The sequence below is a fragment of the Choloepus didactylus genome, chromosome 15, assembly GCF_015220235.1.
Source record: "Choloepus didactylus isolate mChoDid1 chromosome 15, mChoDid1.pri, whole genome shotgun sequence".
Classification (NCBI taxonomy): Eukaryota; Metazoa; Chordata; class Mammalia; order Pilosa; family Megalonychidae; genus Choloepus; species Choloepus didactylus.
This window is the reverse complement of record NC_051321.1, coordinates 86896001-86918915: the sequence shown is the minus strand read 5'-3', so window position 1 is coordinate 86918915 and position 22915 is coordinate 86896001. Positions and strand designations below refer to the sequence as shown.

The 22915-nt window shown below is 39.2% G+C and overlaps 1 protein-coding gene across 1 annotated transcript; it reads right to left on the bottom strand.

Moving 5' to 3' along the window:
* Positions 1-17481: 17481 nt before the first annotated feature.
* Positions 17482-18423, bottom strand: LOC119509973 (olfactory receptor 49-like). Its single transcript, XM_037803924.1, has one exon. The coding sequence runs from the start codon at positions 18421-18423 to the stop codon at positions 17482-17484; it is 942 nt and encodes a 313-aa protein (XP_037659852.1).
* Positions 18424-22915: the final 4492 nt, after the last annotated feature.

Below are 22915 nucleotides of genomic sequence, written 5' to 3'. Positions count from 1 at the left end.
AGATCCTACAATTCAAAAACAAAGACAACCCAATTTTAAAATGGTCAAAGGCATTGATAGACACTTTTCTAAAGAGGAAATACAAATGACTTAGAAGGGTATGAAAAGATGTTTAAGTTCATTAGTTATCAGGGAAATGCAAATCAAAAAAAAACCATGAGATATCATCTCACACCTACTAGAATGGCTATTATAAAAAAAACCAGAAAACCACAAGTGTTGGAGAGGATGTGGAGAAATAGGTACACTTAAACACTGTCAGTGGGAATGTATAATGGTGCAGCCACTCTGGAAGGCAATTTGATGATTCCTAAGGGAGCTGAGTATAGAACTGCCATATGATCCACCAATCCCATTACTAGGTATATGCTTGGAAGAACTGAAAGCAGGGACATGAACAGACATTTTCACACTGATATTTATAGCAGCATTATTCATGATTGCTGTGCCAGTTTGGATGTTTTATGTCTCCCAAAACCCCATGTTCTTTGATGCAATCTTGTGGGGGCAGATGTATTAGTTGATTAGGTAGGAACTTTTTGATTGTTTCCATGGAGATGTGACTAGTAACACCTTTGATTAGGGTGTGACCTGTTGATGGGATTGTTTTCATGGAGGTGTGGCCCCACCCATTCAAGTTGGATCTTGATTAGTTCACTGGAGTCCTATAAAAAGAGCTCACAAACAGAGGGACTTCAGAGCAACTGAGAATGACATTTTGGAGAAGAGCTGCAGCAGAGGCAGATATTTTGAAGACAGCCGTTGGTAAAGCTGATATTTTGGAGAATGCTATTTTGAAATGCAACCTGGGAGCAAGCAAACACCAGCCCTGTGCCTTCCCAGCTAATAGAGGTTTTCCGGATGCCAATGGCCTTTCTCCAGTGAAGGTACCCTATTGTTGTTGCCTTGCCTTGGACACTTTATGGCCTTAAGACTATAACTTTGTAACCAAATAATCCCCCTGTATAAAAGCCAATCCATTTCTGGTAATTTGCATTCTGGCAGCTTTAGCAAACTGGAACAATTGCCAATAGACTGAAACAACCCAGATGTCCACTATCTGATGAGTGGATAAGCAAATTGTGGTATATACATATGTTCCAGTTTGCTAAAGTTGCCAGAATGCAAAATACTGGGAATGGATTGGATTTTTTTTTTATTAAATTCAGTTTTATTGAAATACATTCACACACCATACAATCATCCATGGTATACAATCCACTGTCCGCAGTATGATAACATAGTTTTACGTTCATCACCACAATCTATCTCTGAACATTGTCCTTACATCCGAAAGAACCAGAACAAGAATAAAAAATAAAAGTGAAAAAAGAACACCCAAATCATCCCCCCATCCCACCCCATTTGTCCTTTAGTTTTTATCCCCATTTTTCTACTCATCCATACACTAGATAAAGGGGGTGTGATCCACAAGGTCTTCACAATCACACCGTCACCCCTTGTAATCTACATTATTATATAATTGTCTTCAGGAGTCCAGACTGCTGGGTTGGAGTTTGGTAGTTTCAGATATTTACTTCTAGCTATACCAATACATTAAAACCTAAGAGGTGTTATGTATATAGTGCATAAGAATGTCCACCAGAGTGACCTCTCGACTCCATTTGAAATCTCTCAGGCACTGAAACTATTTTGTCTCATTTTGCATCCCCCTTTTGGTCAAGAAGATACTCTCAGTCCCACGATGCCAGGTCCACATTCATCCCTGGGAGTCATATTCTGCATTGCCAGGGAGATTTACAACCCTGGGATTCGGGTCCCACATAGGGGGGAGGGCAGCGAGTTCACCTGTCGAGATGGCTCAGTTAGAGAGAGAGAGGGCCACATCCGAGCAACAAAGAGGTACTCAGGGGGAGACTCTTAGGCACAATTATGTGCAAGTTTAGACTCTCCTTTGTGGTAATGAGCTTCATAAGGGCAAGTCCCATGCTCGAGGGCTCAGCACCTCAAACCGCCAGTCCCAATGTTTGTGACAACATCAACACCAGTCCAGGTGAGGATGTCCAACACATCCGCACCTTCCCCCAGATCCTCGGGGCTGGGGAGGGGGAGGCTGTAAATACATTTTTTATTATCTGCCCAAATTACTCTGGGATGTGTCACTATTTCACTCCAGCCTATACTAACCTACCGTATCTCACTTCCTATTCAAAGTTAATGGATTGGATTTTAAAACAGGCATTTATTAGTTTGCAAATTTACAGTTCTAAAGCCATGAAAATGTCATAAAGCATCAAAAGGATGATACCTTTCTGAAGAAAGGCTGATGGCATCTGGGGTTCCTCTGTCATATGAAGGCACATGGCTGGAGTCTTTTGGGCCTCTCTGAGGGTTAGCTCCTAATTTCCATTGCTTTCTCAAACATGTCTCTGAGCTTCTGTCTTGCTTCTCTCTCTCAGCTCCTGTGTGTCCTTGCTTGTTTCTCACAGGGTGTTTCTCTCTGAGCATCTGGGGGTCCTTAGCTGCTCCAGGGCAAACTCTGGATTTCATCTCTTATCTTCTTTCCTGGTTCTGGTTTCAATGGCTGTCTCCAAAATGTCTCTGGGCATTTTCCCTCTAAAATTCTCTGAGCTGTCTTCAAAATGTCTGTGCCTTTTATCCTCTTATGGAAGATGCCATCAAAGATGATTAAGACCCAGCTTGGATGGGTGTGGCCACATCTCCATGAAAACAATCTAATCAACATGTCCCACCCACAATAAACCTGCCCTCACAAGGTTGGATTAAAAGAACATGGCTTTTGTGGGGTACAGAATAGATTCAAACCAGCACAACATATGATGGAATATTATGTAGCTTTAAGACAGTCATGATGCCTGCAACAATGTGAGTGAAACTTGAGGACATTATGTTGAGTGAAATAAGCCAGACACAAAAGGAAAAATACTGTATGTTTTCACTAATATGAACTAACTATAATGAGCAAAATCTGAGAGTTAAATTAGAGAGCACAGGTTATCAGGAAATAGAAAGAGTGCAGAGATTGGGCAATTGATGCTTAAGGAGTACAGAATATTCTATAAGGTTAATTGTAAAGGTTTAGAAATGGGTAGCCCTATACTGTGTGAGGGTAGCACAATACTGTAGGTGTAAATAACAAAGATGAGTGTGAGTTTGATTGGAAAAGGAAGGTTAGAGTCATGTATGTCACCAGCATGAAAGCTAGGGGATAAGAACTGGGACTATACAACTTAGCAAAACCTAGAGTGGACAATGATGGTGTTAACTGTACAAATATGAGTTTTTACATGAAGGAGAACAAATGTAGTCACTATTACAAGGTGTTAAAAATGGGATGGTATATGGAAAAAATACAATTGAAGCAAAATAAGTTCTATGGTTAAAAAAAGAAACTGCTGAAAAAATCAGAGATGTGTTATGATTAACTCCATTATATAGTGCATGGCTATGGAAGTTGTATGAAGAGCAAGAGATTGTAAACATCATGCTTAGAGAAGAAAACAGGCTTTGAGCCTGCTACAACAATTTGGGAGAGAGGTAATGATGGTGTAGGGAAGTGGCAGTCAGAAGGAAACTAATAGTCTCTGAGCCATTTTGCATAGGACAAGCCCTGGGTTCTAAGCCTGGTGCTTGTTTGAGCTAATTATTCAACTTCCCATGATACTTAATCATGCTACCCATAAAATGTGGAGATTGAGTCATATAATATCCAGAGTGACTTTTTAAAAATGCTTCATGGGGGTAACATCAGGATTATTTGGTAATATGGTAACAGTGTTTCACTCTGAGAGTTGAACTACTGAAAACTGCATTGAAGTGGTTGAGGTTCAGCAATTGCAGAAATAAATCAAGGCATCTGGCCCTTAACTAAAGAGTATGAGACTTTGCAAGACTTTTGTGAAGATTTGTTAATAATTTATTATGCTTAAACTAGTCAGATACATTTTATTGTACCTGGAGAAGGACTATAATTGAAAAGGAATGGTGAGCTGACAAATTTTTAAAACGGAGGACCAGAAATACGAAAGTGAAAGCTGTGTCCAGATTGGTCATTACCGGGCAGTGATGGTACCCAGTGGAGGCCAAAAATCTAATATGTAGACAGATTGTCTAGGTTCTGTTGCTCTGATACATTTAATGGGATAATCCCCTTTATTAATTCCATGTCAAAGTAACTAACCATTACTATTTGATCTTACTTATAATTTCATACAGAGGGGGAAATGTGCTTGTGCTGTTGAGAATCCCTTTTCTTATCACAGATTTAAGGAAGTTGGCACACTGGTTTATACTTCATATGAACATCCAATTGTTCCAGTGCCTTTTGTTGCAAATACTCTCCTTTCTCTTTTGGGAATTGCCTTTTCTCCTTTGTCAAAGATCAGACTATATTACATTATATTATAAAAGGAATTTTTCTTGATTTCCTCCTCAGGTTGCTCCTTACTAGTATATAGAAACACCACTGATTTTTGGGTGTTGAAATAGTATCCTGCCACTTCTCTGAGTTCGTTTATTAGCTCAACAGCTTTGTTTTAGATTTTCTGGGCTTGATTTTTTCCTATGATTGTTCATTACTAGTGTGTAGAAACACTACTGATTTTGGGATGTTGATCTTGTACAACTGGCCACTCTGCTGAATTTATTTATTTGTCTTAAGAGTTTTGCTGTGGATTTATCAGCAGCATTGTTACATCAGACTTTCTGTATATAGGATCATGTCATATGCAAATAGTGAAAGTTTTACTTCTTCCTTTCCAATTGGGATAACTTTTCTCTTTCTCTTGCCTAACTGCTATAGCTAGAACTTCTAGCACAATGTTGAATAACAGTGGTGCCACTGGGCATTCTTGTCTTGTTCCAGATATTGGAGGGAAATCTTTCAGTCTTTCAACTTTGGGTACAATGATAGTTGTGGGTTTTTATATATGCCCTTTATTATGCCTCAACATAATATGTTGAACTTTTCTATGTTTTCCTATCTTTTGAAGTGTTTTTATTAAGAGGGGATGCTGGATTTTATCAACTGCCTTTTCTGCATCAATCAAGATGATCATGTGATCTTTCCCCTTCAATTTGTTAATGTGATGTTCGGATGATGTTGGTTTCATGGAATGAGTTACCTTGTTTCTATCCTCTCCACTTTTTTAATAGTTTGTGCAAGAATAGTATTAATTCTTCTTGGAATTGTTGTCATAATTCACCTGGGAGGCCATGTGACCCTGGACTGTTCTTTGTTGGGAGGTTTTTGATGACTGGTCAATCTCTTTACTTGTAATTTGTCTCTTGATGTCTTCCATTTCTTGTGTTAGTATATTTCTAGGAATTTGTCCAGATAAAGAATTTCTGGCTGGCAGTTTTTCTCTTTCAGGACCTTAAATATGTCATACAACTCCCTTTTCACTTCCATGGTTTCTGATTGGGAATTGGAACTTTGTCTTTTTGTGGTTCTCTTTGTATGTGACAAATCACCTTTTTCTTGCTGCTTTCAGGATGCTCTCTTTGTCTTTGGCATTTGACTTTCTGATTAGAATGTGTCTTGGTGTAGTCTCTTAGGATTTTTTTTTTTTAATTTGGAGTATGTTGTACATCTTGGACATGTATATTTACATCTTTCATATGAGTTGGGGATTTTTCAGCCATTATTTTCTCAAATATTCTTTCTGCCCCTTTTCCCTTCTCTTGTCCTTCTGCGATACCCATGGTGTGTTTGTTTTTGCTCTTTGTGCTGTCTTTCAAATCCCTGAGACCCTGCTCAATTTTTTCCTTTCTTTTCTCTATCTATTCTTCTGTCCGTAATATTTCAAATTTTCTGTCTGCTAGTTTGTGATTCTTTCTTCTGTATGTTCAAATATGCTGTTGTATGCCTCTAGTGCATTGTAATCTCTTCTGTTGTGGCCTTTCATTCCCATAATTTCTGTTATGTTTCTTTTTATTCTTTATTCTTTCAATTTCTCCTTTATGCTCACCCAATGTCTTCTTACTATCATTTATCCCTTTAAGTATATTTTCTTTCATCTCCTTGAATCGATTTGGGAAATTTATTTGAATATCCTTGATTATTTTTTCCAAAATCACTGTCTCCTCCAGGGTTTTATTTTGTCCCTTTGACTTTGCTTTGGAGCTTTGATTTGCTTTACCTTAAGGCCAAATGCTATTGAGCATCTTTTCTTGTGCTTTCTGGCTGTTCATGTATTTTTGGAGAGATATCTATCTTTTTGCCCATTTTTTCCATTTTTAAATTGGGTTATTCATTTTCTTTGGTGTTCACTTGTGGTATTTCTTTATAATTCTGGGTATTGTACCCTTACCAGATATGTAGCTTCTGAATATTTTGTACCAATCTTTTGGTTGTCTTTTTTTCCCTCATAGTTAAGTCCTTGGGTGCCCAAAAGTTTTAATTTTGTGGGACCCTATTTATTAGGTTTTTTTCCTTTTGTTGCTCATGCTTCTGGTGTAAAGTCTAAGTGAACATTGCCTAACACAATATCTTGAAGATGCTTCTCTACATGTTCTTCTATGATTTTTATAGACCTGATTCTTATATTTAGGTCTTTGATCCAATTTGAGTTAATTTTTGTACATGGTGTGGTGTAAGGGTCCACCTTCATTCTTTTGCATATTGATACCCAGTTTTCCTAGAAGTATTTTTGGAGATCCTATCCTTTCCAATTGAATAGACTTAACACACTTGTCAAAAGTGAGTTGGCCATAATTGTGACAGTCCATATCTGAACTGTCAGTTCAACTCCATTAGTCTGTAAGTATGTCGTTGGGCCAGCATCATGCTGTTTTAGCTTTATAGTAAGGTTTTTAATGCAATTTTTTTGAAATAAATTCACATACCATATAATCATCCAACATGTACAACAGTTGTTCACAATATCATCATATAATTGTGCATCCATCACCATAATCAATTTCTGAACATTTTCATTACTCCAAAAAAGTAAAAATAAGAATAAAAACAGAAGTAAAAAAGAACACCCAAAACATCCCATACCCTCCTCTCCTGCTGTTATTCATTTATACCCCCCCCCACTTTTCTACTCATCTGTCCATACACTGAATAAAGGAAATGAGCCATAAGGTTTTCACAATCACATTGTCACACTGTATAAGCTATATAGTTGTAAACTCATCTTAAAGAATCAAGGATACTGGATTGCTGTTCAACAGGTTCAGATATTTCCTTCTAGCTATTCTAATGAACTAAAAACTAAGAAGGGATATCCATAAAATGTATAAGAGTAACCTCAGAATGACCTCTCAACTCCACTTGAAATCTCTCAGCCCCTGAAACTTTATTTTGTTTCATTTATCTTACCCTCTTTGGTCCAGAAGTCTTTCTCAATCCTATGCTGCTGGGTTCAGGCTCATCCGCAGGAGTCATATCCCAAGTTGCCAGGGAGACATACACCCCTGGGTGTCATGTGCCATGTAGGGGGAAGGCAGCAATTCCAACTGCTGAATTGGCTTACAGAGAGAGGCCACATCTAAGCAACTAAAGAGGTTCTCTGGGAGTGACTCTTGGGCACAATTATAAGTAGGCTTAGCTCTCCTTTGTGGTAACAAGCTTCATAAGAGCAAGCCCTAAGATTGATGGCACAGCCTAATAAACTGGTAGTCCCCAATGCTTGCAAGAATATCAGGAATTCTCCAAGTGAGAAAGGTTAATACTTCCAAATTTTCCCCAGTTCCTAAAGGGGGCTTTGCAAATACTTTTATTGTCTGCCCATATTACTCTGGGATGTATCAGGGTTTCACACTAACATATACAAAACAACCAGATCTCACTCCTTATTCAAGGTTCCATGTAATTATGGTATATAGAGATATGGAGGTAACAAAACTCTGAATGAAGAAAATTGCATGCTCAGGTCAGCCATCTATCAACTCAGGACAGGATGTGAAAACCAGAAGGCCTCCAGGACAGTATTTGAAGACACTCACAACTCCTACAACAAGAAGATGTAAGCAGTTGTAGGAGTCTAACATCAGGTCAAAGATCTAATTTGGCAAATTGAAGAATAAAAAAAGATACTGAATTAAGAGCCTCAGTATTAAAGTCATAATTCTGTTAAGGAAAATTTGGGATCATGTGATGGCTATTTCATGTGTCAACTTGGTTAGTTTCTGGTGTCCAGTTGATTGGTCAAGGAAGCACAGTGATTATTACTGTGGAGGTATTTTATGGATTTAAATCATTAGTCAGTTGATTGCATCTGTGGCTGATTACAAGTACCATCCACAAAGGAGACTACCTTTAACAGTGAGAGAAGTATCATCCAATCAGGTGAAGTTTATAAAGGGAGAACAGATGATTTCAGCAGTTGAAAGAAGATTTTCTCTCTCTAGTAATCCAGAAAGCTTCTCCCAGAGAATTCATTGAAAACTTCATCAGTGTTCCCAAGTTACAGCCTCCATATGGAATTTGGACATGCCCATACCCATGGTCATGTTGCTCAATTCCTTCAATAAATCTCATGGTATTTGCATACATATAGTTCCTGTTGGTTCTGTTTCTCTGGAGAACATTGATTAATACCATTCAGTCACTTTGGTTGATATACTTAAATGTCTTGTCCAATAAACCACAGTGTTTCTAAAGATGCAGGAAATATACATGAGCAGCTAGTGAGAGTCTTGCTTCACATAATAATTTAAGGGGATCAAGTCCTGTCAGCAGTTGCCACAGGGAATATTTTTCCTAGACCCGTTGCTAGAACTGAGCCAGTGCTCAGACCAGAGTCCATCAATTGAAGAGAAGCCTGGGTCCACTTGAAGAAGGTCCTTCCAATGCTACAGCAAACATATATTGTAGCCATCCCCCCGAATCTTCCCCAAGTGGACCCACTAAGTGACTGTAACCTGGGAAAAGGAAAATACTCAAATGTGTTCAAAAACTGTTGGATAAAGTTTCTGAACTGACACTAATACGATTTGATCCAAATAACCTTGCTGAAAGTGTTTTGTAATTGGAGGGGGGTGTCTTTCCATGACCAGATGAAGGTGGAGGAAAATCCCATACTTGACTCATGTAAGAGTTACTTCAAAATGTTGGTGAGATACAGAATCAACTTCTACCAAATTACTGGGACAAACAGGGGTGGTCATGAGAGAAAACTGGGAGGAAACTTCCTCCCAACTGGCTGAGCTTCAAGTACTTCACCTGGGCATTCACTTAGTTTGGAGAGACATGTGGCAGCTGATCAATTTTTATAAATTTGTACAATGGTCTTATAAGATGGTATGCCGGTAGAAAGTTATGCACAAGCATATGCAATAGTTGACTCCATAGAGATGTAGAGGAAAAGTAATTAGGAGGATTGTGGTGTTGGTTGCTAACTTCAGTTAAAATTCTGTAAGAAAAATTTGTAGGCTCTGATAAACCATATATCAAATCCTGGGTGCACACATCTGGTTTTCCAACAGAGACAAATTGCTTAATGATTTGGTCAAGGATAATGAAGAGGCTAGATTAGAAAACAGAGAAAAAGAAGTCTGGGACAGAGACCTGTGGCTGGTCCTATCTGAGTGGGCACAAAGTGGAGAAATGTCTGTATTTCAAGGCAATTTTTACCAGAGATCATCCACACAGAGGAGGACCTGAATGGCAGAGTGGATAGAGTGACTCAGCCAGGGGATCTGAGCACCCTGTATTCTTGCCACCACAGTACTCATGAATGGAGTAGCCACAGAGGCAGTAATGGAAAATAGATATGGGCCCAATATCATGAGCATCCTCAAAGGTTGATCCAGTTACTATATTGCAAAATGTCCAACCTTAAAACAGCAGATGTTGACTCTGCACAATCAATGGAAGGAAGGAAAAAAGGAAGGAAGGAACAGAGGGAGGGAGGGAGGAAGAAGGAAAGGATAAAGAAAGAACAAGGAAAGGAATCCTGAATATAGAACAGTTAGCCCTTATGACCTTCCCATATTTACCTTCTTGTACAAAACTTAACTGCAATATATCAGGAAAAGAGAAAAGAACAAAGAATGGTCTCTTAGGAAATTTAATGGGCTCCAAGAAAAGGATTTCTGCATTTTGGCTTTTGGGGAGATCTCATTATATTGGCCACCATCTTGGTGACCTTTCAACAAGTCATGGTGAAAGAGCCAGGGATCCATATCCCTTTTTAATGCCTCAGTCTTATTTATGAATCAACAAGAAAGGAGGACCAGACAATTAAGAGAAATAGCCCATGTGAAATAGAGAATACAGAACAAATAAATGAAATAATAATCTAGAAAGAAAGAGAGATAATTCAGAAAAAATAATAAAACACTCAAATAGAATATAACTTGCAAGTTAGACAATAAAGACAAGGTAATTCCCCCCCAAACAAAGCGAAAATACCAGGAAACAGTATGAGGGGATAGGTGAGACATATAGAAGACAAATGCAGGAAGTTCAACTTCAAAATAGTAGGATTTGAAGAAATTAAAAACTAAGTGATTGAAACAGGTGATGTTATTTTAAAAAATCTTTAAATTTCCCATGGGTGAAGAACACTGCCAATGATTTAAGGAGCTCTGTGAGGGTCAGCAAAATAAATAGAAGTTCTTCAAAGATAAAGAAAATACACTAAAAGTGTTTGGAAGGAATATAGTTTATATTCTTAGAAATGAGTGTCAGATTTACATCAAAATTCCTATCATCAATATTGATATTAGCTGATATAAGATAATGCATTGTTACTTTCAAAGTTGTAAGGGAAAATGATTTTCAAGCTACTTATTTGTGAATGATTTTTTTGAGCACTTTCTATGAGCCAGCCTTAGACCTAGATTCTGAGGAGAGAGTGTAAGTCAGACAAGATCCTTTGTCTCAAGGAGCTTAGATTGTACTGAAATAATGACAATCTGCAAACATATGCATTTTCAATATTAAATAAGAGAGCTAACTGATAGTTGGAAATTACAAGGAAGACCTCATTGAGAAGGTGACATTGTGCTGATGATGAGCTAAGAAAAAGGGAGAAGACAGCCCCAAACAGGAAGTAGCATGGGCGAAGACCCTGAGTGGAACTAGCATGTTTGTTTGAGGAACAAAAAGGATTTTTGTGGGGACAGGGGTTGATATGAGATGAAGTCAAAGAGATAACCTTGGGCTAAAAGTCAGTATCTATTTCCAGATGCAAGAGTAATAGTTCTAAGCAAAGATGGTACATGACCTGAATTTTTGTTTGCTGTGTGAAGAATTCATCAGAAGGAGATGAGAGCAGTGACAGTGACTCATTGAAAGCAACTGAATTGGACCAGGTGAGAGGTGTAGTCTTGTTCTAGTGTGTTGCAGCAGAAATAGACAATAATGGATAAAGTTTGGAAGTACAGTCGACAGGACTTGCTGATGAACTGGATACTGGGAAACAGAGAACCCAGGATGCTTCCTAGGGTGGAGATGAAATGCACTGCACTGTGAATAACAGTGGGAGGTGGGGACTAATAAAGAGTAAAGTTTTACAAATGTGAAATTTGAGACATCTGTTAGATTTCTTATGGAAATGTCTTCTAGACCTTTGGAAATATGGATTTGGAGCAGAGGAATGAGGTCAGGCCAGGAGATGCCAACTGGGAGGCATTAGCATAAAGCTATAGGTGGCATTTAAAACTATGGGGCTGAGTCACCAGGATAAAGAATAAAGATAAGGGAAGTCAGCTGCTACTAAACCCTAGGAAAATCATCACCAACACTTAAAAGTCAGGGTGAGAAGGAGAGCAATGAAGGAGCTGGAGCCAGAGCAGCCAGAGTTCCATGGAAAAATATGAAAGGTGATTCTGAAAGCCAAGAGAAGCAGGTCTACAAGGAGGAGGGAGTTGTTATCCTGCCAACAGCTCTGAGAGGTGTAGTAAGGTGAGGACAGACACTGATCATGGGATTTGGTGAAATCGAGTTCCCTGGTGACCAAGACAAGAGCCATGCCAATGGGGAGAGCATGTGAAAGCCTAGAGACTGATGAAGTGATATGGGATTATGGAGTCAAGAATTTCAGGAAGAAGATTTGTTATGATAAAAGGGGGCTGTTTAATAACATGGCTGCTATGGTGGAGTATTTGGGAAAATCAAGTTTTGGAAAAAACCAGGAAATTATTAATGGGAAAATAAAGGAAATTAGAAACTCCAAGAAAATGAAAAAGAAACAAATGGAAATTAGAATAGGTCTGTAGTAATCAAAATTTACATATTCAAAATGTTGTAAACATTAGTTATTGATTCAAACATATGCAATGATATGACCATATTGGAAAGAAAGGAAATAAGAGATAGGTAAGAGATGGAAACAATAGTCATCCCATTTCTAATAGTGATAACTCAATGTAAGCATATTATTAAGAGAGAAGCACATAAGTAACAGACAAAAAATGACTTCTCTGATGTCTGTGAACAAGGGACTGGAAAGGAGTAAATGAGGGATTATTATTTTTCATTAGAAAACCTTCTACAGCATAACACTTTCAGAAAAATATGATTTTTTTTATTCAGGTGAGAATCACATAACATAAAATTAACCATTTAAAAATAAATGATTATAGAGAAAGAAGATGGCAGCATAGAGAAGAGCAGAAGTTAGTTAGTCCCCCTGGAGCAACTAATAAACAACCAGGAACAACTAGAAAATAATCTGGAATAACTGCAGTGGGACAAATGTGACCATCCACTCATCATACACCAACCTGAATTGGGAGGAATACCTGAGATCACAGCATAAAATCTATAAGTAAAAACTGTGGACCCCAGCTGGGAGTCCCCTACCCCCACAGCCTGAACTGCAAAGCCTTGCTGTGCTAGACAGCAGCACTTTCCGAGGAAGCAAATATAGCTCACCTGAGCTCCAACTGGGGTTTTATTTTAGCACACATGGACTGCTCAATACAGGCTATGAATCCCAACAAGCAGACAGAGGCTTTTGGTGATGACTGACCTTGGAGAGCTGGAGGACCTCTTTGGGAGGGTTGGGGAGCCCAGAGGACCGGGTGCTGTCTCTGGCCAACAGGTGAAACAGAGGGGGCCTGCAGACTGATCCTGAAGGGGGTCTTTCTGTCCCTTTTCCAGCACAGTGGAGAAAGCCTCAGCCATTTTCAATTCCCAGTGCTCAGACCCAGACAAGGGTGGAGATAGCAGAGTTAGAGACCATTCAAATGCAAATGACTTCTCCCCAGGGGGTATATCTTCCCTAAGAGAAAAGAGATGGTGGAAGCTCTACTACCTGCCTTCCATTCAGAAACAGACCCCAGAGCCTGGGGGAAAACAGCCATGGGCTGCACCTTCTTACACCAGTCTGGAGTTACAGGCTGACAGGTGCCACCTGCTGGGCAGAAAAGCACAGTGACTCGAGGCCTCACAAGGCCCATCAATCTTCCAAGACACCCTCAGAGAGACCTGAAACTTTTGCCTCCTTCCAAGACCTGAGCCCATTCTGGTCTAGGAAAACCTGATTGGGATAACCAAGGATGCCAGATGCCTAGACAACAGAAAACTACAATCTACACTAGGAGGGGTGAAGTTATGGCCCAGTTAAAGGAACAAACTTACACTTCAACTGAGATACAGGAATTTAAACAAGTAGTGCTGGATCAACTCAGAAAGTTTAGGGAAGATATTGCAAAAGAGAGATGAAGCATATAATGAAAACACTGGGCATACATAAGGTAGAAATCAAAAGTTTGAAAAAACAAATGACAGAATCTATGGAAATGAAAGGCACAACACACAAGATGAAGGACACAATGGAGACATACAACAGCAGATCTCAAGAGGAAGAGGAAAACACTTAGGAACTGAAAAACAAGGCACCTGAAAGCCTACACACAAAAGAACAGATAGAGAAAAGAATGGAAAAATATGAGCAATGTCTCTGGGAACTTAAGGACAAGATGAAAAGCAGGAATGTATGTGTCGTTGTCCTAGAAGGAGAAGAGAAGGGAAAAGGGGGAGAGGCAATAATAGAGGAAATAATCAATGGAAATTTCCCACCTCTTCTGAAAGACATAAAACTATGGATCCAAGAATTGCAGCATACCCCAAACAGAATAGATCCAAATAAGCCTATGTCAAGACACTTAATAATCAGATTATCAAACATCAAAGATAAAAAGAGAATCCTGAAAGCAGCAAGAGAAGAGTGATCCATCACATACAAAAGGAAGCTTGATGAGGCTATATGCGGATTTCTCAACAGAAACTATGGTGGCAAGAAGGAAGTGGGGTGATATATTTAAGACACTGAAAGAGAAAAACCACCAATCAAGAATCCTATATCCAGCAAAACTGTCCTTCAAAAATGAGGGAGAGCTTAAAATATTCTCTGACAGACAATTACAGAGTTTGTGAACAAGATACCTGCTTTACAGGAAACCCTAAAGGGAGCACTACAGACAGAAAGGAAAAGACAGGAGTAAGAGGTTTGGAACACAATTTTGGGAAATAGTAGCACAGCAGCGTAAATACACTGAACAAAGATGACTGTGAGTATGGTTGAAAGAGGAAGGTTAGGAGCATGTTGGACATTAGAAGGAAAGAGGAAAGATAAAGACGGTGACTTTATAACTCAGTGAAACCTAGGGTGCTCAATGATTGTGATAAAAGGTAAAAACATGTTTTTACATGAGGTAGAACAAATGAATGTCAACATTGCAAGGTGCTAAAAATGGGGCGGGATTGGGGAAAAATACAATCAAAGAAAATTAGAGACTACAGTTAATGGAAACATTGTATTATGCTTCCTTTAATATAAAAAAGGCAATATACCAAAGCCAAATGCATATGGGGGGGCATAGGGGAAGGGTATGGGACACTTAGCTTTGGTGATGTTGTCTGACTCTTTATTCCACTTTAGTTTAATGCTATCTTTTTTGTTGCTTCTTAGCTGTCATGTTTTTTTTTAAATTTTTTTTCCTCTTTCTTTTGTTTTCTTTTTCTCCTGTCTCTCTACCTTCTTTGACTCTTCCTCCTCCTTTGTGGAAGAAATGGAGTTGTCCTTATACAGATAGTGGTGATGGTGGTGAGTACATAAATATTTGACTATACGGGAACCATCGATTGTTTACTTAGGACGGAATGTATGGTGTGTGAACAAAACTCTGTTAAAAAAATGGGTTGATGAAGAAACCTTGAGCGTGTATTGAGTGAAATAAGATACATAAGGACAAATATTGCAGGGTATACTGATATGAACTAATTATAATATGTAAACTCATAGACATGAAATGTAAGTTATGAGGATATAGAATGAGGCTAAAGAATGGGGATCGGTAGCTTACTATGAGCAGAATGTTCAACTAGGGTGAACTTAAACATTTGGAAATGGACAGAGGTGATGGTAGCACATTGTGAGAATAACAGTGCTGAATGGTGTGTTAAGGTGGCGGAAAGGGGAAGCTCAGAGTCACGTATGTCACCATAAGAAAAGGTGGAGGTTAAAAGATGGGAATGTATAAAAGAGTGAATCCTGTGGTGGACAATGTCTGTGATTAACTGTACAGATATTAGAAATGTGTCTCATGAACTAGAACAAATGTATGACCCTATAACTAGAAGTTAATAATAGAGCAGCATATAGGAAAAAATATATACCTATTGCAAACTATATACTACAGTTAGTAGTATTTTAACATTTTGTCATCAACAGTAACAAATGTACTATACGAATACTATGAATCAGTTATGCAGGGGGGTGGGTTACGAGTATGGGAGGATTTGAGTTTCCATTTTTTGTGTGTCTATTTCTTTTCTGGAGTAATGAAAATGTTGTAAAAATTGAAAACAAAATTAACTGTGGTGATGGATGCACAGTGGTATGATGGTACCATGGGCAAGTGATTGTACATGTTGGATCTTTGGATAATTGTTTGGTATGTGAATAATCTCAATTAAAAAATGGAAAAAAATGAATAAGTGGCATTGAGAACATTCAGAATATTGTGCAAACGCCACCTCTATCTAACCAAACATTTTTACCACCACAAAAGGAAGCACTTTTGTTCCCCTTTCCCCTTTCCCTGACCCTGACATATAACAGAAATTCCATACCTAGGTGTATATCCCAAAGAACTGAAAACAGGGACTCAAACAAATATATATGCATGCACAATCACAGCAGCATAATGCACAACAGCCGAAGGGTGGAAACAGCCCATATGTCCATCAACAGATGAACAGATAATAAAAATGATGTATACGCATACTATGTGATTATTTTTAAACTGTGTGCTTGTGTATGTACAAGAAAAAATGAAATGAGAACATCATGTACTTTTTACATTTCTTTCAAAGTACATATTCAAAAATGATCTATTTTATTAGGCAACTAATGTTTTTCTAATTTTCAAAATTAAACAAAGGATTGACCACACCATTCATTGGTCATCATGAGATCAATCACTGACAAAGCTATGGGTTGGGCAAAGTGAATATCCCAAATGTGAGAAATGGACACAAGTCTACAGAAAGCTATTTGGAAATCTTTATACACATATGGGGTGTACAAAAGTTGTGTTCAGTTAGTAAAGATAAAGTTTGTTCCTTAAATTCTTACAGAATTGTGTGTCCCAAATCTTCCAACACAGTTTTTTTTTTATTATTATGCAATCACATAACAATGTGGTCAAGGAAAAGCATGATTGTCACCATTAGCCAACCATGCCAAACAACCTCCAGTGACCAGGATTTTTGTACACAGCATTTTGTTCTTAGTTCATTTCCTGTCAAAATCATGAATAACTAAGTTATGTATCTAATGTGAATTATGCCTTGAAAAAATCCTGGAACTCCTCTACCATGTTCAAATTGTGTTTCTATTACAGCATGTCAGAGGTTATTGCCTCCAAACCTCTCATTCTACAAATGAAGACTTGCTCAGAGAGATGCTGCTGCATTTTGGAGAGGCATTTCCAGTCACAGTCAGACTTCTTTCCAGTTCTGATTCAATTTCAGTGAATACCTTTGCATTTTGTATAGCAGAGAAACAATCTTAACAAAGCAATTTCTTGTTCCAATCCTCAAAATATTCCTCTCTCTATGGTCCGTTGTCTTCAGTGCTCTGGTATTGAAATCAACCTGGCAAACCAGGGAGACCTTGAATTTAGGGTAGAGATACTTCTAGTTTTTCATTTTACTGGCAACTATAATTTTAAAGATTTATATACTATTTTATGTATAGAATATACAACATTGAAAACATTTGCTTTAAGTCCTTAAAATCGCTTATTTATATCACAATGGTTATGTATACACAAGTGTCTTTCAAAATTCAACACAAAGTAGTGATCATATCACATCTATTCCTGAATCAATTTGATTTTCTTAATACCCATGAATTTTGCTCTCTACACCCCTGCACTTACAAGTAGATGCATGACATCACAGCTTCAAAGCATTGAGACTTAAAGACCCACAAAAGTACACTTGCAAGTCTCTTTAGGAGAGTCCAGAAAGAGAAGGAAGATTGGAGTAGATAAAGGACAGGGTGCTTTCCTCTCTGAGAGTCTATGATTCTATTTCTGCAGTTTCACCCTGGACAGAACTTCCTTCAGTGCCCGATGGACCTGCTTGTTCCTCAGACTGTAAATGATGGGGTTCAGCACTGGGGTCACCACAGTGTTCATGAGGGCAGCCTCTCTGTTGGAGTCCAGCCTGCCTGTTTGCTTTGGTTTCACATAAATAAAAACACAGCTGCTGTACATGAGAGAGAGGACAATGAGGTGAGAAGAGCAGGTGGAGAAAGCTCTCTGTCGCTCCTTGGCTGTTGGGAGATGCAAAATTGAGACTACTATGTTGCTGTATGCAATGACCGTTGAGATGAGGGATGTCAGAAGGATGAGCAAAGCAAGGCTGAAGGCCAACATTTCAATGCAACTGGTATCAGAGCAGGAGAGATTAGTCAAGGGCCCAAAATCACAGAAGAAGTGAGGGATGACATGGGGGCCACAGAAGGATAACTGAGAGAGCATTCCAACCGGAACCACCATGAGAAGGAACCCCAAAACCAAGCAGGCAGTGACCAAGAGAACACAGATCCTTGGGTTCATGATGTTGGAGTAATGGAGGGGTTTGCAAATGGCCAGATATCGATCCAGAGATAATATAGCCAAAAGGAAGAAACCAGATGCCCCCACAAAAAGAAAGAGAAAGGCTTGTGTGAAGCAAGCAGCAAAGGAAATTTTTTGACTACCTGAAAGAAAGACGGCCAGCAATTTAGGAATAACAGTGGTTATAAAACAGCATTCAAGGAAGGAAAAACTGCTGAGGAAAAAGTACATAGGTGTCTGAAGGCGACGGTCTGCCCAGGTGGCCGTGATGATGAGTGTGTTTCCTGTGATGGACGCCAGGTAGGCCAGCAGGTGCACCAGAAAGAGGACTGTGCCCAGGGACCGGACAGCGGGAAACCCCTCCAGGATGAACTCCTGGACGGTCGTCACATTCACTGCAGACACCATCATCAGCTTTTCCAAATCTTCCACTGGCTCTCCTTGAGCTATTTTGCAGAGGGTGTCATGACTGAAGGGTGAAGAACTCTATTTATTAAACGTATAAAACAGTGTGTGCATGGGGATTGGAATTTTCAATTTTTCAAAACATTATATTTCATATGTAGCCCATCATTAAGTAAAACTGAATGATTTTTGTCTCTGAATATGTTTGTGTTACATGTAGCACAATAACTTTGATCAATAAGAACTGTATATGTGACTACCAATCTTAATAAAGGAAAATGCATTTTGATAATCTTTGTCACTTACCTACATAGCCAATTGCCAAGGAGGAAATATCCCTTATTTCAGTTGTGTATCTGAACATGCAACATATTTCTAATAAGAAACTATTCATATTATTCACCCACAAGGTGTATATTGCAGAAGGAAAATAATTGAAACTTAAAAAACTTATGGTCAAGGAAATCTGTCACCCCACAAAAAACATTGCCTCATGATGTCCTTTAGGGACCCTTGTCAATATTTGAGGTGATAAATTCACTCATAGAAAACTTCTTACAGCTGCAACCATAGGACTCTGAGTTTAGAAGAGTCATGGACCAATTCTAACTGAAATTGTAGAACCAGCCTGGGCTCTTTTCATAAAGAGCCTGAGGTCAGTAGGTAAAGGAGGGTTTTCCCTTCATCCACACTAAGTGGTCAGTCCAGGAGAGAATTTGTATCTTCTGACTTCCAGTATGGGATATCTACCTGAAAATAAATAGGGGGATTGCATGACTTGACTCCACCAATTATTCTGATTTCATTCTCCTTCCCAATGACCATGTTAGTAAAACAAATGTTATGTTTCACCCTTTAGATCCATTAGCCTGTTTTATATGAGCTGTTCCCACTCTGGTCAAGTAGTAATTATCTCAGATCTGTGAACTAGATGTCTGACATAGACTGAATATTCACATTTTCTTTGGTGGATGGGGTCAGCTTGAGGAGGAACAGACTCTGCTTTAGTTTTAACAAATGGACTGCAAGATGATCCAATCACACTGAGGTTAGATACTCTCCCACGTGCAGTTCACGGCAACCTGAGCTCTGCCCTCTGATTCTCACTCTTCCAACAATCCAGATGCTGGTCTAGGGATCTGGAAGTGTAAGACTATAAACACTTGCATTTAAGGGGTTCCTAACTTGTCCCAGAGAAAAGGCCAGGATGTACATTGTGCCTGCTAACTGTCCTTCATCCTGTGAATCCAGAGCTCCCTAAACTGGGGTAAACTAAAGTTATGGCTCCATAGCAGGCTTGCCTGAAAAAACCCTGGGAAAGAAATTAGTGCACATACTGCTCTAATACTCTGCTGGCATTTGGGAGTGAGTTCACATGGAATTCCCAAAAGATTTCATACCTACTTAGCAGACACAGGTCCCCATTGAGCTCCTGCACCAGCCAGCACAAGGAGGAGGCACTGCTTGCTGGGCAAATGTTCCAGGTCAGGGTGGAAGACAGCAGCCTCCTCACCCAAATTGGCCTTTGTGCAAAGATAAGTGTTCTGCAAAATGCATTCAGGTCATCAGGTTTGCTACTTCCCACCTATCCAGACTGGGGAGGATACCACACCGTTGGGAGCAGGTATGAAGCTGAAATGAACTTGCCGTGCCATGTGGTTAATTGAACTATCACTTGACACCAATCAGGATGCAGAGGACCAGTAAGAGGACTGCAGACACACCCAGACCTCATAGGAGAAGATGGAACAAAGCCTCGTAGAGACCCATGTCCCTCTAGGCACCCTGATGGCTGCTAATTGATCACTGTTGGAAATAGAAAATTATAACAGAAACGTCACAGTTACTGTTTCATTATGTACACAAAGATAATAATGTGGACTCCCAAATTCCTGGGTTGTTCTCTATGAAATCTTCAAAGACAGAGCACATATAATTACCCCAGGGTTGTGAAGTCCCAAATTACATCATGTTCCTAAGGCAGGGTTTAACGTCCAGGGACAATATTTCCAAATGAAGCACAAATACCCCTTGATTATTTTCAGTGTTTGCAACTATTCTTGGTGATCAAGTAGAGTAAACAGAACTAGTCTGATTGAGGTGCCAAGGCTTATCTCATAACATAAATCCAGTCTTTATCACACATTTTAAAGACTCCGTCATAATGAACTTATGGACATGCCTTGAGGACGATCCTATCCTCTGACTCTAGTCCCTTTCCTTGTTGATTTCACCCCTATGCTAGGGTCTCTATCAACTCACCATTATCTTTTCTAAAACATGTATATCATCTGTGTTTAAAATCATGACTCCCAAAACATTGCATCCAAAGGAAAAACTAGGACTACAACATGGCTAAATGGAGGAGGAAATGCTAGTCAAGTGGAAAATGGGGGAAGCTCTCTCTTCATTTTGTTACCATATTTACTGTCACTTTTACCTTAAGGTTTTTCAATCTCATCTCTTCTATGTCCAGCCCCCCAGTGCCAGGAAGGCAGCTGGATCCCCCAGGGCATCTATGCAGGATAAGAACACAATGCAAGCTAAAAGTGAGGAATATTCTCCCACGGGAGTCACCCACTGAAGTCTTTAATTTCTCATGTGAAGCTACAAAAACCTTCCTTTCAATATAGAGTCAAGGAAAGATCTGATGAAACGCAACTCCTAGCTAGTGGTTGAAATACACCATTACACAGCTAGTTCCAGAAACTGCTGGGAGCAAAGGAAGATCCAAGCAAAAAAAGTGGTGCTCTAGATTATGGGTCAAAACTGGTACACAGTGATGTTTCTGAGCCCCAGCTGGATCCTCAATGACTGCAAGGGAGGGCAGAACTTTTTTCAGAAATGTCAGTGATCATTCTGATCAGTGACATTTTGTACTCCAGAAAGAACTGGGGCAGATGTGCTTTCATTCAGGCAGAACTTTTTCCTCTATCTGTGGCATCTCTATCCAGTCTGCTTACTTGTTCAAAATTGATAACTACTAGCAATTTTGTATCAATTTTGATGATAGTGATTATAAATTCTAAGGAGAGAATCTCTTAGATGCACATTCACTGTTTGTTATACATAACAAGCTGTTCATCATGCCTTTTAAACAACTTTATTGAGATATAATTCACATACCATCCAATTTGTCCATTTATGGATACAATTCAATGACTTTTAGTATATTTGAAGAGTTGTGTATCCATCACCACAATCAATTTTATGACATTTTCATCACCCCGAAAGGAAACCCAGCACCCATTAGCTATGAGGTATAAGCCCTAAAATTAATGGTCAATATTGTGTGCTGCCTCAACATCTGGGTAAACCAGATGGTCGTTGAATGGCCTAACCACAAGTTCCTCTCACAGATTCAGTCAGACAATGTCTGGGACTGGAGACAGTAAAGGAAAAATTTGAACACCTGTGGCATCTCTCTTTATCTCTTGTGATTTGATTTTGTCATCTCTCAACCGGATGGCTTTAGAGTAGCTAGGTGTCTAAGATGGTGGCTTGATGCTCCAAAGTGAGTATCCCAAGGGAGAGTACCGGCAGAAGCTATGTTGTATTTTTGACCCTGCCTGGCCTATCATGTCTCATTGTCTCTTTCTTTCTTTCTGGCTGTGATTACCTTTCTTTCTCATAGCATTTTTTTCACCCTCCTAAACTCCTCCTTCTACCTTCAAGCAAGCCACCAAGTTCTTATTTTCTTAAAGGAAAATTATCTTTTTTCCACCCAATCATTTTGGATTTCATTAGGGAAAAGGCAGAGGAGAGAGGAGACAAAATTCACTTTTCATAGCCCAAAGAGGGTATTGTGATGGGTCAGAATATGGTTCCCAATTTTCCAGTGCTTCCCTGTAATAATCATATTTCCATTTCCTTTGCCATATGAAGCAGAGTAGATTTCTCCACCTGCTGCTGTTGGGCTTGGCCACATGACTTTCTTTGGCCAGTGATACATTAGTGGACAGGATGCAAACACTGGTTTTAAATGTGTTTGCTTGGTTTGGCTTAGTCTCCTGCACTAAGCCCATCATCCATGAGAACATACCCCAGGTTGCTAAGGTTGCAGAATGAGAGGGCGGGTGGGTGAAGCAGACCTGACCCAAACTTCAACTGGAGCCATGTCCACCCAATCCCAGTTGAGCCAAGCAGAGCCATCTGATCCACACACGTGTCAGTGAGGAAAAGAAATGCATGTTTTTGTGAGTTGCTGAATTAAGGAGTTACCATTGAACATCATCACAGAAAAATTTACCAAAAAGCATGTTAATTGTGGGGCTTTAACTCCCCTAAATGCAAAAGAAGATGTAAGCAGTTTGGATTTAAATCAATGAAATTTCTCCCTCTGCTTGGGCAGAAAGAGTTAATAAAATCTTTTCCCTTTCTGCATGAGGATTTGATGTTTTGTTTACTTACTAGCTCTGAGCCCTTAGAAACCCAATCAAGTCAACTGTTTTACTAAGTAGTGATGCTTAAGTAAAAGTGACCAACATGGGTTGTC

What these genes read in the sequence shown, in the direction of transcription:
- LOC119509973 (XM_037803924.1), bottom strand. Translation starts at nt 18,423, where the DNA reads ATGGTGTCTGCAGTGAATGTGACGACCGTCCAGGAGTTCATCCTGGAG.